The sequence below is a fragment of the Bufo gargarizans genome, chromosome 6, assembly GCF_014858855.1.
Source record: "Bufo gargarizans isolate SCDJY-AF-19 chromosome 6, ASM1485885v1, whole genome shotgun sequence".
Lineage (NCBI taxonomy): Eukaryota > Metazoa > Chordata > Amphibia > Anura > Bufonidae > Bufo > Bufo gargarizans.
This window is the reverse complement of record NC_058085.1, coordinates 130,723,269-130,740,390: the sequence shown is the minus strand read 5'-3', so window position 1 is coordinate 130,740,390 and position 17,122 is coordinate 130,723,269. Positions and strand designations below refer to the sequence as shown.

Genomic DNA, 17,122 nt, shown 5'->3' with positions numbered 1-17,122 from the left:
CCTGTGACAGAACTGCCTGCCGGAATCCTCTGCTGCAGGTGTGAAAGTACCCTAAACGCAGCAGGAGGACGGAAAGGCTGAACGGTGATGTGAACGAACACTGCTGCTGATGACTGGCACAGAATAGACTCGTCCGCAGCAGGAAGGACTCAGAACCGGGAAAATCCGCTTGCATCTGGTGTAAACGCTCATCTACTACGTTATCTAGCATGATGGGCGTGGCTATCAGAAGCGGGCGTTCCTCGGAGCATCCTTTCCCGCCCTCATGACGGCTTGTGAATGGGAGTGGGCGTGGCTAGTTGCTGTGGAGCGCCTGACATCCCTCCCAGTTGCTCTGTCCTCCGATCACCACAGAGAGACGCTATTGGCTGCTCTGCCTGTGACGCAATGCGATGCCGCCGCTTCTCCTCTTGATATAAAATTTCGGAGGCGCTAGATAGAACATAATCTAACCACCCACAGAAGAGAGGAGCGGCCAGGAAAAGAACGTAAGATACTGCTGCAACCTCCCCGTGCATGAGATGGACTGTCTTTACAGCCTGTGCATTTGAACCGGGTGGAAGAAACCACTGGGGATGGCAAAGGGGTTAACTGTTAGAGGGCAAAGCACGGAGAGGGGGCAACCATTAGACACTGGCTGGGATGATAGGGTGACAGCAGCTGTTTATATAACCCTGGAATATGCCATGTTTTCTGGAAGGTGTCATACCTGAGCTGGGGCAGTTGTGGCCAATGCTTTGAACCTAGTGCCAAGTGGCTGCAGTACATGTAGTGATACAGGGCAAAAGTATCCGGAATGTGTGCATGTTGGTGACATTATTGCCATGGGTGCTTGGGGTCTCCCTTACCTTCTACTGCGACCTTTCTCCTTCCTACTTTCTAGCGTATTCGGTTATAAAGATTTTTTTGTTTTAAAATAATTGGAATCTGCAAACAGTCTAGAATTATTACTTTTCACCATTTTTAATGCAGCCATCATTGTTGTTACTGTTGTAAACCTACTTTCACATCTGCGTTTTTCTTTCTGTCAGAGGATCTCAGAACGGGAGGAAAACGCCTCCGTTTTGTCCCCATTCATTGTTGAGTTCCCATGCCGGACAAAAAAGCGTCATGGGCTACTGATCAAGAAGGATCTGGCATGAAACACAATGTAAGTCAAAGGGGCCAGATCAGTTTTTTCAGACACGCACAAAAAAAAATAATGATCTGGTCAATGGGCGCCAGATCCGTTTATTTTTGTGTCTGGAAGAACGAATCCGTCTTGTTCATTTTTGAGATAATACAATTGGATCCGTTCTGAACAGATGCAGACGGTTGTATTATTGGCCGGATGCGTTTTTGCTGATCCAGCAAAAACGCAGACGTGAAAGTAGCCTAAGATGTCTATGTGACACTTACTAATAGAGCCTTTGTTGATATTCTGCACCATTTGTTCTATATGTCATAAGGTGTGTCCCCCTTGTTGGCCAAGTCTCTTGTGCTGTCCACACAGAGGTCGTGTATATAAAATGGCCGCTGATGGAGGGTCATGTGACCAGGTGAATCACCTCCATGTGATGTCTCCTCCATTCACATACACTGTACCTGCCTTCTGTACTTGTAATGTTGGGAGTTTAGTGCAGGCGCAGTGTGTCTTAAGGAGGAGGCTGAGTGATGTGTGTGGCCACATGACCCTCCATCAGCGGCCATCTTATGGACAGGACCTCTATACGGACAGCACAGAAGATTTGCCCAACAACAGGACATGGCTTATGAAATATAGTAAGCGCCACAGAATGTCAACATCATGTCATGTCTCTGGACTTGCGCATGGTCTGCAGGAGCTTGAACATGTAGGTTACACCACATTAACCGGGGAGCGGACCTGTTCCGTCACTCTGGTAACGTAACTAGTTCTGCTAGTGTTAACTATAGATGTTCCCTACATTGCTGTCAGGTATACACAGTACAAATTGAAATAAGTGCTTTAAAGGGAGTCTGTCATCAAAGTTTCACCTTTTTAACCCTTCCCATAGCTTTCTAGCAGCCTTACAGTTAATAAAAACGTTACCTTTATGAGCAATCCTGGACTTATAAAACCGGCAAAAAACAACTTAGTAGCATATGCAAATGAGGTCTCGCAAGTGCCCAGGGGCGGCGTTACCCTCGTAGGTGCCCTCTAGCTCAACATTATTGTCGCTTCCCTCCGCCCATTCTTTCCCTCTGCCCGCCCATCCTTTCCCTCTGACCGCCCATCTACTTACTTCTTGTTTCGCCGAGATCCCGCGCCTGCGCACTCAGTCTGTCGGCCGGCGCATGCGCACTGCGATGCCGATTCATTGTACGGCATCACAGTAATTAATGCGCCGGGTAACGGCGTGAAAACACCACAAAGGAGGCTGTCCATCGGCGCAAGCACATTAATTACTGTGATGCCGTACAAGGAATGGCCATCGCAGTGCGCATGCGCCGGCCGACGGACTGAGTGCGCAGGCGCGGTATCTCGGCGAAACAAGAAGTAAGTAGATGGGCGGGCAGAGGGAAAGAATGGGCGCGGGGGAAGCGACAATAAGGCTGAGCTAGCTGGGCACCTACAAGGGTAACGGCGCCTCTGGGCACTTGCGAGACCTCATTTGCATATGCTACTAAGTTGTTTTTTGCCGGTTTTATAAGTCCAGGATTGCTCATAAAGGTAATGTTTTTATTAACTGTAAGGCTGCTAGAAAGCTATGGGAAGGGTTAAAAAGGTGAAACTTTGATGACAGACTCCCTTTGAAGAGGTTGTCTGGTTTCTGATACTCAGGATAGGCCATCAATATCAGATCAAAAACACGTCCCACGGCGCGAATTACCGTCAGCCAGTCACCAGGATCAAGAAGAAATCTTTTTATTGCAGCGATACAACGCGTTTCGGGGAATCACTCCCCTTCATCAGGTACACAGAGCTGCACAAAAACTTGTGCAGCTCTGTGTACCTGATGAAGGGGAGTGATTCCCCGAAACGCGTTGTATCGCTGCAATAAAAAGATTTCTTCTTGATCCTGGTGACTGGCTGACGGTAATTCGCGCCGTGGGACGTGTTTTTGTTCCTTTATACTATTATCTTCTTGGGGGCTCCAGGCTTCTCCGTTTGAAGATCTTCTGTGATCCCGTGGCTGCAGACCGCCCTATCCAGACATCCAGGCTTGTTTGATAATACCTACAATAGTGTTGTGCCTATCCTTGCACAACCATATAAGGTGAGCCTTACCATCTCTCTCCATATATCAATATATACCCACAGAATTACCCTATGGTGCGCCCATCTGTGTTTTTTTTACAGATTTTAAACCAGCCTGATATATTACATCAATATCAGATCGGCAGGGGTCAGATTCGCGGCACCTCACTGATCAGCTGCATTCTCTTACCCGTTAACCTTCTCACCGGTGACATTGTAGCGGTGAGCAGTGTAATTACAGCGTCCCATTCACTTGGAGTTGTAGTTGCACTCTGTCCCATTCCAGTGAATGGGACGGAAGAGCTGTAATTGCACTGCTGACGGCAGTGGGGTGCCAGGAGTCAGACCCCTGCCAATCTGATATTGAGGATAGGTCATCAATATAGGAAACTGGGCAACCCTTTTAACAACATATTACAACAGGGCTTGACAAATTTTCTTGGAATCTAGGAGCCAGCTAAAAAGTTAGGAGCTTTTTTTTTACCTTATAAAGCCTTATTTTCAGCGACAAAAATAACACCTATTAAATTAACATATAAAGAAGTCTAGAAGCAAACAACATGGGCATTGTTTATTATCAGAGTACTGTGACGTCACTGTGTGCAGCATCTCTTCAGTGTTTATCAGAGTACTGTGACATCACTGTGTGCAGCATCTCATCAGTGTTTATCAGAGTACTGTGATGTCACTGTGTGCAGCATCTCTTCAGTGTTTATCAGAGTACTGTGACATCACTGTGTGCAGCATCTCTTCAGTGTTTATCAGAGTACTGTGACATCACTGTGTGCAGCATCTCTTCAGTGTTTATCAGAGTACTGTGATGTCACTGTGTGCAGCATCTCTTCAGTGTTTATCAGAGTACTGTGACATCACTGTGTGCAGCATCTCTTCAGTGTTTATCAGTGTACTGTGATGTCACTGTGTGCCGCATCTCTTCAGTGTTTATCAGTGTACTGTGATGTCACTGTGTGCAGCATCTCTTCAGTGTTTATCAGTGTACTGTGATGTCACTGTGTGCAGCATCTCTTCAGTGTTTATCAGAGTACTGTGATGTCACTGTGTGCCGCATCTCTTCAGTGTTTATCAGTGTACTGTGATGTCACTGTGTGCAGCATCTCTTCAGTGTTTATCAGAGTACTGTGACGTCACTGTGTGCCGCATCTCTTCAGTGTTTATCAGTGTACTGTGATGTCACTGTGTGCAGCATCTCTTCAGTTTTTATCAGAGTACTGTGACGTCACTGTGTGCAGCATCTCTTCAGTGTTTATCAGAGTACTGTGACGTCACTGTGTGCAGCATCTCTTCAGTGTTTATCAGTGTACTGTGACATCACTGTGTGCAGCATCTCTTCAGTGTTTATCAGTGTACTGTGACATCACTGTGTGCCGCATCTCTTCAGTGTTTATCAGTGTACTGTGATGTCACTGTGTGCCGCATCTCTTCAGTGTTTATCAGTGTACTGTGATGTCACTGTGTGCCGCATCTCTTCAGTGTTTATCAGAGTACTGTGACATCACTGTGTGCAGCATCTCTTCAGTGTTTATCAGTGTACTGTGATGTCACTGTGTGCCGCATCTCTTCAGTGTTTATCAGTGTACTGTGATGTCACTGTGTGCCGCATCTCTTCAGTGTTTATCAGTGTACTGTGATGTCACTGTGTGCCGCATCTCTTCAGTGTTTATCAGTGTACTGTGACGTCACTGTATGTATAATCCCTGCGCTGTGACATCACTGTGTGTGTAACCCCTGTGCTGCAGCTGACAGAACTGAGATCCCTTCCCCAGGATGTTTGGGCCGGGCTCATTCACCTCATAGAACTGCAGCTGTGAAATCCACAGCGTATTGTAGCAAATACCAGCAAAATGGTTAAGATTTTACCAAAAATCCTCACACGTCATAAAATCCACACGGAAATGAACCTACTGTGCACATTTCAAATCCGCACCGTGGTAATATATGATTTCACCATGTGTAACTGATCGTGGCTGAATTCCACAGCAAATCCACATGCTACATGTAGAGTCTGATAAAAATCCACAACAGGTTATCCTCTGTGGAAGATATTTCCATTGGAATTACCCTAGGAATACTGAGGGGCCTTCCAGCTCTGTCATGGATTGTCACCCAGCTTTCCTGGTCTCCTAGTCCTGAGGAGAACATATATCAGTTCGGGAACATATAGAGAAGCTATCAGATGATTTAGCCATTCAGGAGTCTTATGGCAGCTCCTAGGAGACCTGTGTGGTATACAGCCTGTCACCCAGCTTTCCTGAGGAGAATACGGTATATCTCAGTATGGGAACATATAGAGAAGCTATCAGATGATTTAGCCATTCAGGAGTCTTATGGCAGCTCCTAGGAGACCTGTGTGGTATACAGCCTGTCACCCAGCTCTCCTGAGGAGAATATATCTCAGTATGGGAACATATAGAGAAGTTATCAGATGATTTAGCCTTTCAGGAGTCTTATGGCAGCTCCTAGGAGACCTGTGTGGTATACAGCCTGTCACCCAGCTTTCCTGAGGAGAATACGGTATATCTCAGTATGGGAACATATAGAGAAGCTATCAGATGATTTAGCCATTCAGGAGTCTTATGGCAGCTCCTAGGAGACCTGTGTGGTATACAGCCTGTCACCCAGCTTTCATGAGGAGAATATATCTCAGTATGGGAACATATAGAGACGTTATCAGATGATTTAGCCTTTCAGGAGTCTTATGGCAGCTCCTAGGAGACCTGTGTGGTATACAGCCTGTCACCCAGCTCTCCTGAGGAGAATACATCTCAGTATGGGAACATATAGAGAAGCTATCAGATGATTTAGCCATTCAGGAGTCTTATGGCAGCTCCTAGGAGACCTGTGTGGTATACAGCCGGTCACCCAGCTCTCCTGAGGAGAATATATCTCAGTATGGGAACATATAGAGACGTTATCAGATGATTTGGCCATTCAGTAGTCTTAGTTCTCATAGGAGCTGCAACCCGGCTTTCCAAGACTCCTGAATGGGTAAATCATATGATAACGTATCTAAATGTTCCTATACTGAGATATATTCTCCTCAGGAGACCAGGAAAGCTGGGTGACAGACAGCCTGTATACCACACAGCTCTCCTAGGAGCTGCCACCCGGCTTTCTGTGTGGTATACAGGCTGTCACCCAGCTTTCCTAGAAAGGGACAGAACTAAGAAATGGCCGAATGGTAGCTGCAGGGATGTTGCACAGTGCAGGAATGGCAATCAGTTGTGGCTAGCAGGAGCTCCGGCCTAATGACGGCAGCAGGTATGCAGCTCCCCGCTGGGTTCATGGCCGTGCTCGAGGCCAACTTGGCTGCAGCAGGCAGCCATTACAAACTTTGAGCCTGGCGGATAAGTGCAGAGCGCATAATTTATCTCCGCAGAGCTGGCCCTGCAGGGACCTAGCAGCACTTGGTGCCCTGGGATGTTGCGCTGCCCGATCATGTCCCCTGCTGTATACAGCAGGAGGAATGATGATGGGCTGATTGTCTTCCCTCCACTTGTCAGCGAGTGCATCGCCGCTACCTGTGCTCGCGCTCTGCCTCCCCTGCACTAACTCCTTTTCCCCCGCCGAGGCTCTCTCATGGGGACACGGGCTCTGATGTCTGCCGGACAGTTATCACATAAGTAGCGGCCAAACCACGATGGAGCCGAAAGCTGAGGGGTCTGGGCAGGGTGGCAGTCTGAGCCTAGGCGCAAGTGATTTAAAAAAAAAAAAAAAAGGTTTCATTTTGCTCGCGGTCTTAACCCTCCAGCGGCTGTGCCCAGCTGCTGGTGTGCTGGGCCTCTTTTCAAGCTGGGGCAAATACCTAGGCGATTTGTCGAGCCCTGAATTACAACATTTAACTCTGTAACATTAAATTAACCCTTTTAGCAGTAATTAACCATTTGCAGTGTTCCACTGGAGCACTGTTCATGTATTGATATATTTGCAAAAATAGTATATATAATATTAACATGTTAGTTACTTATTGGCATCAATGCAGAATTGCTGCAAAATTAATTCTTCGTTCAAAATGACCAAAAGCAGATTACTGGGCTCATATAGGTGTTTCCTGACCACACATTCTGTTATGGATGATTGATGTTGGATTGGAGGAAGAGGAGTTTGAGCAGGAGAAGCAGTACCTGTTGATGAAGATGACAGGCATAGCAGAGCTGGAGAAGGTCCAGAGGAGGTCAACTAAAGTAATAACTGGAATGGGGCAACTACAGTACCCTGAAAGATTATCAGCACTAGGGTTATTCAGTTTAGAAAAAAGACGACTGAGGGGGAGATCTAATTACTATGTATAAATATATCAGGGGTCAGTACAGAGATCTATCCCATCATCTATTCATTCCCAGGACGGTGACTGTGACGAGGGGACATCCTCTGCGTCTGGAGGAAAGAAGGTTTGTACACAAACATAGAAGAGGATTCTTTACGGTAAGAGCAGTGAGACTATGGAACTCTCTGCCTGAGGAGGTGGTGATGGTGAGTACAATAAAGGAATTCAAGAGGGGCCTGGATGTATTTCTGGAGCGTAATAATATTACAGGCTATAGCTACTAGAGAGGGGTCGTTGATCCAGGGAGTTATTCTGATTGCCTGATTGGCGTCGGGAAGGAATTTTTCCCCCTTAAGTGAGGAAAATTGGCTTCTACCTCACAGGGTTTTCGCCTTCTTCTGGATCAACTTGCAGGATAACAGGCTGAACTGGTTGGACAGATGTCTTTTTTCAGCCTTACAAACTAAGGGCTCATTCAGACGACCGTATGCTGTCCGCAAAAATCCCATGTGCATCTTTGGTTACCCCTAACTTCAGACATTGCGTGAGACCCCCCTGTCATTAGATTCTGCTAAGATAATCATTAAATGGAAGGCATCCACTAAGAAATTCCTATGGACATCTTCAAAGCGTTATACAACATAATAAAACTCTTCAGCATGGACCGTGTGTAGTATTGCAGCACAGCCCCATTCACTTAAATGAGGGTTGAGCTGCAATATCTGTCACAGGCTCACAGCTCATTTAAAAGGGTGGTGCTGTTTTTTGAAAAAAAAAAAAAAAAATCCCCAAAATGCAATTTGCCCACAATAAAATAAATATACCAAACCTTTCATTAGAAATAGAAAAGCAGTTTGACAAAGATATGATAGTATGATTGATATGCAGGATCTCCAGCTTTACATTAGCACCACCATCTGCTCTGCCCAGCAATTTGTACAGTCGTTTTCTATTTGCTGTTACTACCAGATCTATAATTAACACAGTCCGTGCATGCAATTAACCTATATTTAGCTCCTTATCTCCTTGGAACTATGTTAATCTATATGTGCACTTCGTTATAGGTGGGGTGCACTAGAAGCAATTGATTAAAGGCCTCTAAAAATTCTCAAAATATATATTGTAATCATTGTCAGATAGGGGTGCCTAGGGTACACCAGTAACATTCATTCCGGGGTTCCACTGTATAACAACATGAAAATATTTTCAGTTCTTGTTGTGGCAGACAGCAGCAAGATACTACAAGATGATTATGTAAGTCCTTGGCTGTAGTGACTTCAAGAGGGCAGGTCCCTGATGAAAGACTGGCTGGTCTGCCTGTTTACATACATACAAGTCTTCTCAGCCACCAGTCCACTGTTTCCAGACTCAGGACTGCAAATTATGGAATGATGTGATATCTTTTGATAGTTTTTTATTTGGGGTTCTTTTTGGACATTCTCTATCCTTACAGGTGTTTTGTATATGTTTCTACAGCATTTAATTAGGACTTTTTGAATATTTGCTACCTGTAAGTTTCCATTACAGGAAACTAAAGGAATTTAACTGTAAGGCCTCTTTCACACATCAGTTTATCGTATACGTGTTTTGTCTGTGGTCTTCCTGGACCGCTCACATATCTATTGACTTGTGTATTCCCACATGAGTGGTTTTTCATGGACCATGGGTCCACAGAAGCATGCCCTACTTCATGGATGTCAAACTCATGGCCCTCCAGATGTTGCAAAACTACAACTCCCATCATTCCCTGATAGCTGTAATATGCCCAGGCATGATGGGAGTTGTAGTTTTGCAACAGCTGGAGGGCCACAAGTTTGACATCCCTGCCCTACTTTGTCTGTGATTATGGATGCCTCTCGCACATTATAGTCTATTGGTCTGTGAAAACCATGGGCTCAACACAGATGTCATCTGTGCTTGGTCCTTGTTTTTCATGGACTATTTGTATGAGATGCTGGAAACTAATTTTCGGCCTAGCAGTGTACATGGAATATGGATGCACCGACCAAACATGGAGCCTTCATGGATGTCTTCACAGATGAACCACTGATAATATTGTCATGGATGTCATCACAGACATGGACATCCGAATGAGGCCTAAAACTAAAATGACTAAATTCCAAGTAACCAATCAGTAAAAACAGCATTATTTCTAATTTGAGGTCTTAGCGATTTTCTGATATGTCATTTCTACACGTGAGAAGTTGACATGAGACAGGAGGACCTGTCACCAAACAAAACTGTGCTGCTTGTATAATCTAACTAGTAATGCTTCCCTGAGTATGGCATACTTTACCCTATGTTCCTGCGCACCCCCCTCCCCCAATATGTTTTTCAGTCTTCATTTATGTCCCCTTAAAGTTCCAGTACGACATATGTCAACCTGATATGACTAGCCACAAAAGTGTGCTTAGTCACTATGCTTATTTGGGTGTCTCCTCGGCTGTGATGATCTCCTTCACAAACACCTTCCAAGTGCAAACTGATCTCATGAAACTTAAAACTAATGTTCGCAAGACAATGGGGAGAAACCTACCCTTGCAAAAAAGCAAAGTAACTAGCCACACCTTTGTGGGTAGGTGGTTAGTCACTTCAGATTGACCTGAGTAGTGCTGGAACTTTAGGGGGCTTACCTGAAGAAGGAGGGGGTGAACATTATGGTAAAGTAGGGAAGCATCGCAAGTTAGATTATACAAGCAGCACCGTTTTTTTGTTTGTTTGGGGATAAGTCCTCTTTAACCCCCTGCTGTTACTCAATATCTGTCACCATATTCTAAAACTGGCCATACACAAGCTAACTGTTGGCTGTATGCTATCTGCTCAGCCAAGCATGCATGTGTAGTTAATGTGATGTGCTGTGGTGGCATGTGCTGACAAACACTTGACAGATGGCTTACCATCTTGAGAACAAAAAGATTGGACATGTGGAAATCCAACATGCCTAACACTTCTCTCCACTGAATTTGCCAGGACAGTCAGGAGGTCCAAATATACATTAATTAGATGGTTAGCCAATCCCTCTGCCGGCTGGTTTTTCCATCATACATCTAATGTGTATGACCAATTTTTGAAAAGTTTGTTACAGATATTTAGAAAAATTATATCTGAGCAGCGCCAAAGGGGATTTGTCTCCATTTTGATTCTAGAAAATAGTGGTGGTCCTAGATTGCAACATTATTATCTTCTCTCATATATCTGACGCATGTCACAGTTGTCCTAGCTGTGAGCTTTTCTTGTAGAACTGTCTGTGAATGAACTTAGTAAATACACTGGCACCATGGGAACACACATGCATTTTACCCACGGGTTACACTTGTGCTGTCTTGAGTCAATAATGTGTTATCATGTGCTGCTCTCGATAGTCCCATAAGGCTCCTTGTTTATGGGCAGCAGAGGCCAGTTTTACACAGCTTGATCTGCTGCCCAAAAACTATGGTTTTGATGGCAGCATCAACGGCGCATTTACCCAATGAACGAGCATATGCTTGTTTAGTGGGTGATCAGCAGTACATGTGCCGATTATTGGGAACGAGCATTTGTACGAATGTTCCTTTCTGATAATTGGCCCATGTAAAGGGACCTTAACATGACTGGCAAAATGCATGACCTTGTTAATATCACATAAGACAGGCTATTAGTGACTGACTGAGTGCCTATACAGTATGTGATATCAGTTCCTATAGCAGGAAATACAAACAGTGTCCTTCTGGGGTTCCTTGAGTCTTCCATGGATTCGATTCTGAGGGCCAACCATCCATCTATACAGAACATATGCAAGTCCACTGTTAATTGCATTATAATCTTTGTTGTTTTCTTCGAACACACAGGAGATATCATCTACAGACGTGGACAAAATTGTTGGTACCCTTTGGTCAATGAAAGAAAAAGTCACAATGGTCACAGAAATAACTTTAATCTGACAAAAGTAATAATAAATTAAAATTCTATAAATGTTAACCAATGAAAGTCAGACATTGTTTTTCAACCATGCTTCAACAGAATTATGTAAAAAAATAAACTCATGAAACAGGCATGGACAAAAATGATGGTACCCCTAACTTAATATTTTGTTGCGCAACCTTTTGAGGCAATCACTGCAATCAAACGCTTCCTGTAACTGTCAATGAGACATCTGCACCTCTCAGCAGGTATTTTGGCCCACTCCTCATGAGCAAACTGCTCCAGTTGTGTCCGGTTTGAAGGGTGCCTTTTCCAGACTGCATGTTTCAGCTCCTTCCAAAGATGCTCAATAGGATTGAGGTCAGGGCTCATAGAAGGCCACTTTAGAATAGTCCAATTTTTTCCTCTTAGCCATTCTTGGGTGTTTTTAGCGGTGTGTTTTGGGTCATTGTCCTGTTGCAAGACCCATGACCTGCGACTGAGACCAAGCTTTCTGACACTGGCTAGTACATTTCTCTCTAGAATTCCTTGATAGTCTTGAGATTTCATTGTACCCTGCACAGATTCAAGACACCCTGTGCCAGACGCAGCAAAGCAGCCCCAGAACATAACAGAGCCTCCTCCATGTTTCACAGTAGGGACAGTGTTCTTTTCTTGATATGCTTCATTTTTTCGTCTGTGAACATACAGCTGATGTGCCTTGGCAAAAACTTCGATTTTTGTCTCATCTGTCCACAGGACATTCTCCCAGAAGCTTTGTGGCTTGTCAACATGTAGTTTGGCATATTCCAGTCTTGCTTTTTTATGATTCGTTTTCAACAATGGTGTCCTCCTTGGTCGTCTCCCATGTAGTCCACTTTGGCTCAAACAACGACGGATGGTGCGATCTGACACTGATGTTCCTTGAGCATGAAGTTCACCTTGAATCTCTTTAGAAGTCTTTCTAGGCTCTTTTGTTACCATTCGGATTATCCGTCTCTTAGATTTGTCATCAATTTTCCTCCTGCGGCCACGTCCAGGGAGGTTGGCTACAGTCCCATGGATCTTAAACTTATGAATAATATGTGCAACTGTACTCACAGGAACATCTAGTTGCTTGGAGATGGTCTTATAGCCTTTACCTTTAACATGCTTGTCTATAATTTTCTTTCTGATCTCTTGAGACAGCTCTTTCCTTTGCTTCCTCTGGTCCATGTCGAGTGTGGTACACACCATATCACCAAACAACACAGTGATTACCTGGAGCCATATATATAGGCCCAATGGCTGATTACAAGGTTGTAGACACCTGTGATGCTAATTAGTGGACACACCTTGAATTAACATGTCCCTTTGGTCACATTATGTTCTGTGTTTTCTAGGGGTACCATCATTTTTGTCCATGCCTGTTTCATGAGTTTATTTTTTTACATAATTCTGTTGAAGCATGGTTGAAAAACAATGTCTGACTTTCATTGGTTAACATTTATAGAATTTTAATTTATTATTACTTTTGTCAGATTAAAGTTATTTCTGTGACCATTGTGACTTTTTCTTTCATTGACCAAAGGGTACCAACAATTTTGTCCACGTCTGTATAAGGTCCAATAGGTTATTTGTGAATCATACCATAAGAAATAGATTTTAGTGGAAAGTATTGGACTCCAAACTTTCAAATGGGGTTATGTTTTGCTGAACCTTTAGTCCAATTTTTGTGCATGGGCCAACCTGGCGGATCCTCTGGTAATCTGATAGTCCTGTCTAACGCGTAAGGTGGCCATACACATTGGACTTAGGTCAGCCAAACTCACCAATTTTGCAGGATTGATTGAGCATCTAATGTGTATGAAATGCCCATCCATGTTTGACAAGGGTTAGAGAAAGAAAAGAGTCGGCATGTTGAATTTGTGTTTGACAGCAGCTTATTCCCCTCTTCCATTGAAAGCACATACAAGCTCATCCAAACTGAGTGTTCACGTGTATAGGGCATTTGTTAGGAATAGATGTCGGTCAAATACGTTTTTGGCTGACAGCTATTGGCAGTGTATGGCTAACTTTAGGGTCTCTTCAAAAGTCAATAACTTGGTCCAAATAAAAATGTTCTTGCTTATACAATTAACTGACTGTGATATTGTCTTGTAGGTGACAAAGATGGCATCTGCCCACAAGTACCTCCTTATTTTTGACTTTGATGAGACAATTGTCAATGAGAACAGTGATGATTCAGTGTCTCGGGTTGCGCCTGATGAGGAGATTCCTGACTGGTTGCGAGAAACCTTCCAAGATGGCTTTTATAACGAGTACATGCAGAGAGTGCTTAAATATCTTGGAGATAATGGAGTGAGGGCAACTGACCTTAAAGCTGTGTATGAAAAAATCCCTTTATCACCTGGAATGCCTGCTCTTTTCCGTTTTCTAGCCAAGAACCAGGATCGGTTTGAGATCATCCTTATTTCTGATGCTAATATGTTTGGCATTGAGAGCAATTTAAAAAGGTACGGCTACGATTCTCTCTTCCGCAGGGTTATTAGCAACCCTACCAGCGTGGAAAAGAATGGTTGCCTGTCTATAGGCCCTTATCATTCTCATAGTTGTCTTCAATGCCCGAAAAACATGTGCAAGAGGAAGATAGTGTCTGAGTACCTCAATGAACGATCCCAAGAAAGAGTAAAGTTTGAGAGCCTTTTATATGTTGGTGATGGGGCCAATGATTTTTGCCCAACTGTTATATTTAGTTCCACCGACGTTGCTTTCCCTCGAAAGAGTTATCCTATGCACAAACTCATCAGAAAGATGGAAGAAAAACAGAAAGGATCCTTTAAAGCTAAAGTAGTACCATGGGAATCAGCTGAAGTGATTGCACAATATCTACAGGCACTTCTGAACAAGTCCTAAAAAGAATGACAATATTTAACATTAGAACAAGGACTCTGAGCACTGTCATGTAGCTCTGTGTCTATGGTCTGGCCTACTATGCAGTTATGTCAACTTCTAGCAACCCTTCCATAAAGTTGTTGAGTTGTCACTTACATGCCAGTCTTCAAATATGCCAATGTCTTCTCAAGGTACTATGGACTATTCTTTTCTGCACTTATTAGTAGAGACACTTATATATTACTATATACACTCTTCTCATTGAAGAACTTAGACCAATAACTGTTTAACTTCTTAAAAAGCATGGATATGCGTTTTTTATATACCTCTCAAATCTATACAAGAAACATGTTCAGACTTAGTGCACAGAAGGGGAATATAAAGGTTCTGTTGTATTCTGGTGGTTACTTAGTAAAATAGCTTGAGCAATTGATTTGCATACACAACTCCTGAAATCATTTAGTGTGAGGTTCTTCCATTGGTCAGTGAGGCCATCATCTATGACAGGATGATACAGTTAGCATAGGGTAGTCAAATTTGGATTTACTACCAAGTAGTAGGAGTAGATTATGCTTTACCCTCTTTGTAAAGTTTAAAGGGGTCTTCCGGGATCAAAAAATGTTTTTTAATAAGTTTACTCACTCTTAATAGCCGATTCAAGGTCCCCACATATGTTTTTTTGTATTTTCTCCTCTTCTACAGGGCTTCGACGGTCCCCCACTCATTGTTGACATTGATGTTTATGTTCGCACTAACTTTCTACCGCACTGCCCTGTGGATTCCAGCGCAGCATCGCGCGTGTTTTCTGATGAATAGCAATCCACCGTGCATCCGCCCCCTCTTTCATATTCCGCTTCCTGCCGCACATCGTTACCTCCTCCGTGCATCCGCCCCCCTGAATCATTCTTTCTCCAGCCTGCTGCAGCATATGCAGGGCTCCAGACTAAAAAAATATCAAGGAGCCATTGGCTCCTAACCTGAAAATTTTAATCGCCAAATTTATCATTTTAGTCGCCAAATTTAAAATACATATAATTACAGTATAATAAAAAATACATTAAAACAGACATGTCTTACCTAGAGTTGTCACGATACCAAAATTTTGACTTGAAACCATAAAAAAGTATTGCGATACTCAATACCATGTGGAAAAAAAAAAAACACCAAAAAAGCCGTGTGCATTCCAGATTTTATGGAACGTCTGGACCATAATAGAACAGTCCTAACCTAATTTTTGTCGGGACAAGGTGAAAAAAAAATGGCAAATTGCATGTTTGTTTGTTTTTTGTCTGTTACGGCATTTACCGCATAGGAGATATTTTTATATTTTGCACTTTTTCGGGTGTGGCGATATGTAATTTTTTTTATTGTTTATATATTTTATATGTAAAATTGGGCAAAGGGGTATTTTTAAACTTAATATAAATAAATATATATATATATATATTTTTTTTTTTTAATTTTATTTATTTAATAACTATTTCCCCCTTATGGGCTAGAACCTGGGATCTTTCATCCCTTGTCCTGTTCACCCTGATAGGGAGCTGACTATGGCAGCCAGGGCTTCAGTAGCGTCCTGGCTGCCATGGTAACCGATTGGAGCCCCAGGCTTACACTGCTGGGGCTCTGATCAGAACTGCCACCAATGATTATTATATTTGGGGGGGGTTGGGGGCGCACTGTGCCACCAATGATTCTACTTTATAATACTGCGGCACCTGAGGGGTTAATAGCGGCAGATCGCAGCGCGCAGTCATAGAGGCTGGGTGCCGGGTATGGGATATGGCTGGCACCCGCAGCGCAGCCTGCGTTTGTATTCAAGCATAAACTATATTCATTGGTGGTGCAGTGGCCACAGCCCCTGCCCTCCTCCTCCCTGCTATCAGCCGATTGGTGGCAGCGGTACAGGGGGGAGGGACTGCCTCCTTCTCCCCTGTACTGTTGAGAAGAACATGGCATGCGCTGAGAGCAGCGCGTGCCATGTTAGTTCCTTGTGTTTGAGAGGCAGAGCAGTGGAGGGTCTAGGCGCAAATGGCGACAAGACTACAAAGTCTTGTCACCATTTAGCAATTCTAAGTCGCATTGGCGACCATTTTGGTCGCCATCTGGAGCCCTGATATGCCTGTATTTTACATATGAGGCGTTTACTATACTAAGTAGAATAGTGCTCTGCCTCCTTCATTGAGAAGAAAGCGCACTGCCCGGTGACATCACCGGACCATCACCGGGCGGGGTTTAGCACAATGTGTTGCCGCCTAGTTTCCGCCCCTCAGTGTGTGCTCTGCATAATCACTGAGGCTGACTGTGACGTCACCGGGCTCCCTGCGAAGCGGAAACAGAGGCTTTGCTCTGCAGAAAGCGACCCGGTACATCACTGAATCTTTGAAACGCGTGACTTCGGGCAGAGAATATATGACATGGGCAGGACAGGAATGTACTGTATGTAATATTTATGTGCACGGTGTTCACTTACAGCAACATCCCCAATCCCGGACAACCCCTTTAATTGAAAGTCAGCATTAAATAGATATGTATAATAAGAGATAACTTTGGATTATAGTGGCTCAACCAATCTAGATAGCAGTGGTTTGGTGCTCACCCGCCGACTACCCCTTGTCGGATATAAGTGAAGGAGCGAGTATATGGAAGAGGGTGGGGGCACTCGACTATCTGGCGCCAAATGGACACAAATCGCATAATTTAAAAGCAATAGATTTATTCCTAGTACATAAAACCAAATAAATGTAGCACTACAATAAACCGAATATCTTAATTACTATATGGTATGGTAATACATAGATAATAAAAACTTGATGAAGAATAAAAAATGAAAGATAAAGCACCAGTGAACAATGAATAGATAAAAAAAAAAAAAAAAAAAAAAC

The 17,122-nt window shown here is 43.7% G+C and overlaps 1 protein-coding gene across 4 annotated transcripts; it reads left to right on the top strand.

Moving 5' to 3' along the window:
- Positions 1-442: 442 nt before the first annotated feature.
- Positions 443-15,343, top strand: PHOSPHO1 (phosphoethanolamine/phosphocholine phosphatase 1). Of its 4 annotated transcripts, none has more exons than XM_044298258.1 (2): positions 443-488; positions 13,506-15,343. In XM_044298258.1, the coding sequence occupies exon 2, from the start codon at positions 13,515-13,517 to the stop codon at positions 14,256-14,258; it is 744 nt and encodes a 247-aa protein (XP_044154193.1). In that variant the 5' UTR covers positions 443-488; positions 13,506-13,514; the 3' UTR covers positions 14,259-15,343. The 4 variants fall into 4 exon arrangements, 3 of the variants coding, with proteins under 3 accessions (XP_044154193.1, XP_044154194.1, XP_044154192.1); XR_006390424.1 differs by lacking the exons at positions 443-488; positions 13,506-15,343 and adding exons at positions 3,100-3,218; positions 7,561-7,590; XM_044298259.1 differs by lacking the exon at positions 443-488 and adding an exon at positions 3,105-3,218.
- The last annotated feature ends 1,779 nt before the right edge of the window (positions 15,344-17,122 follow it).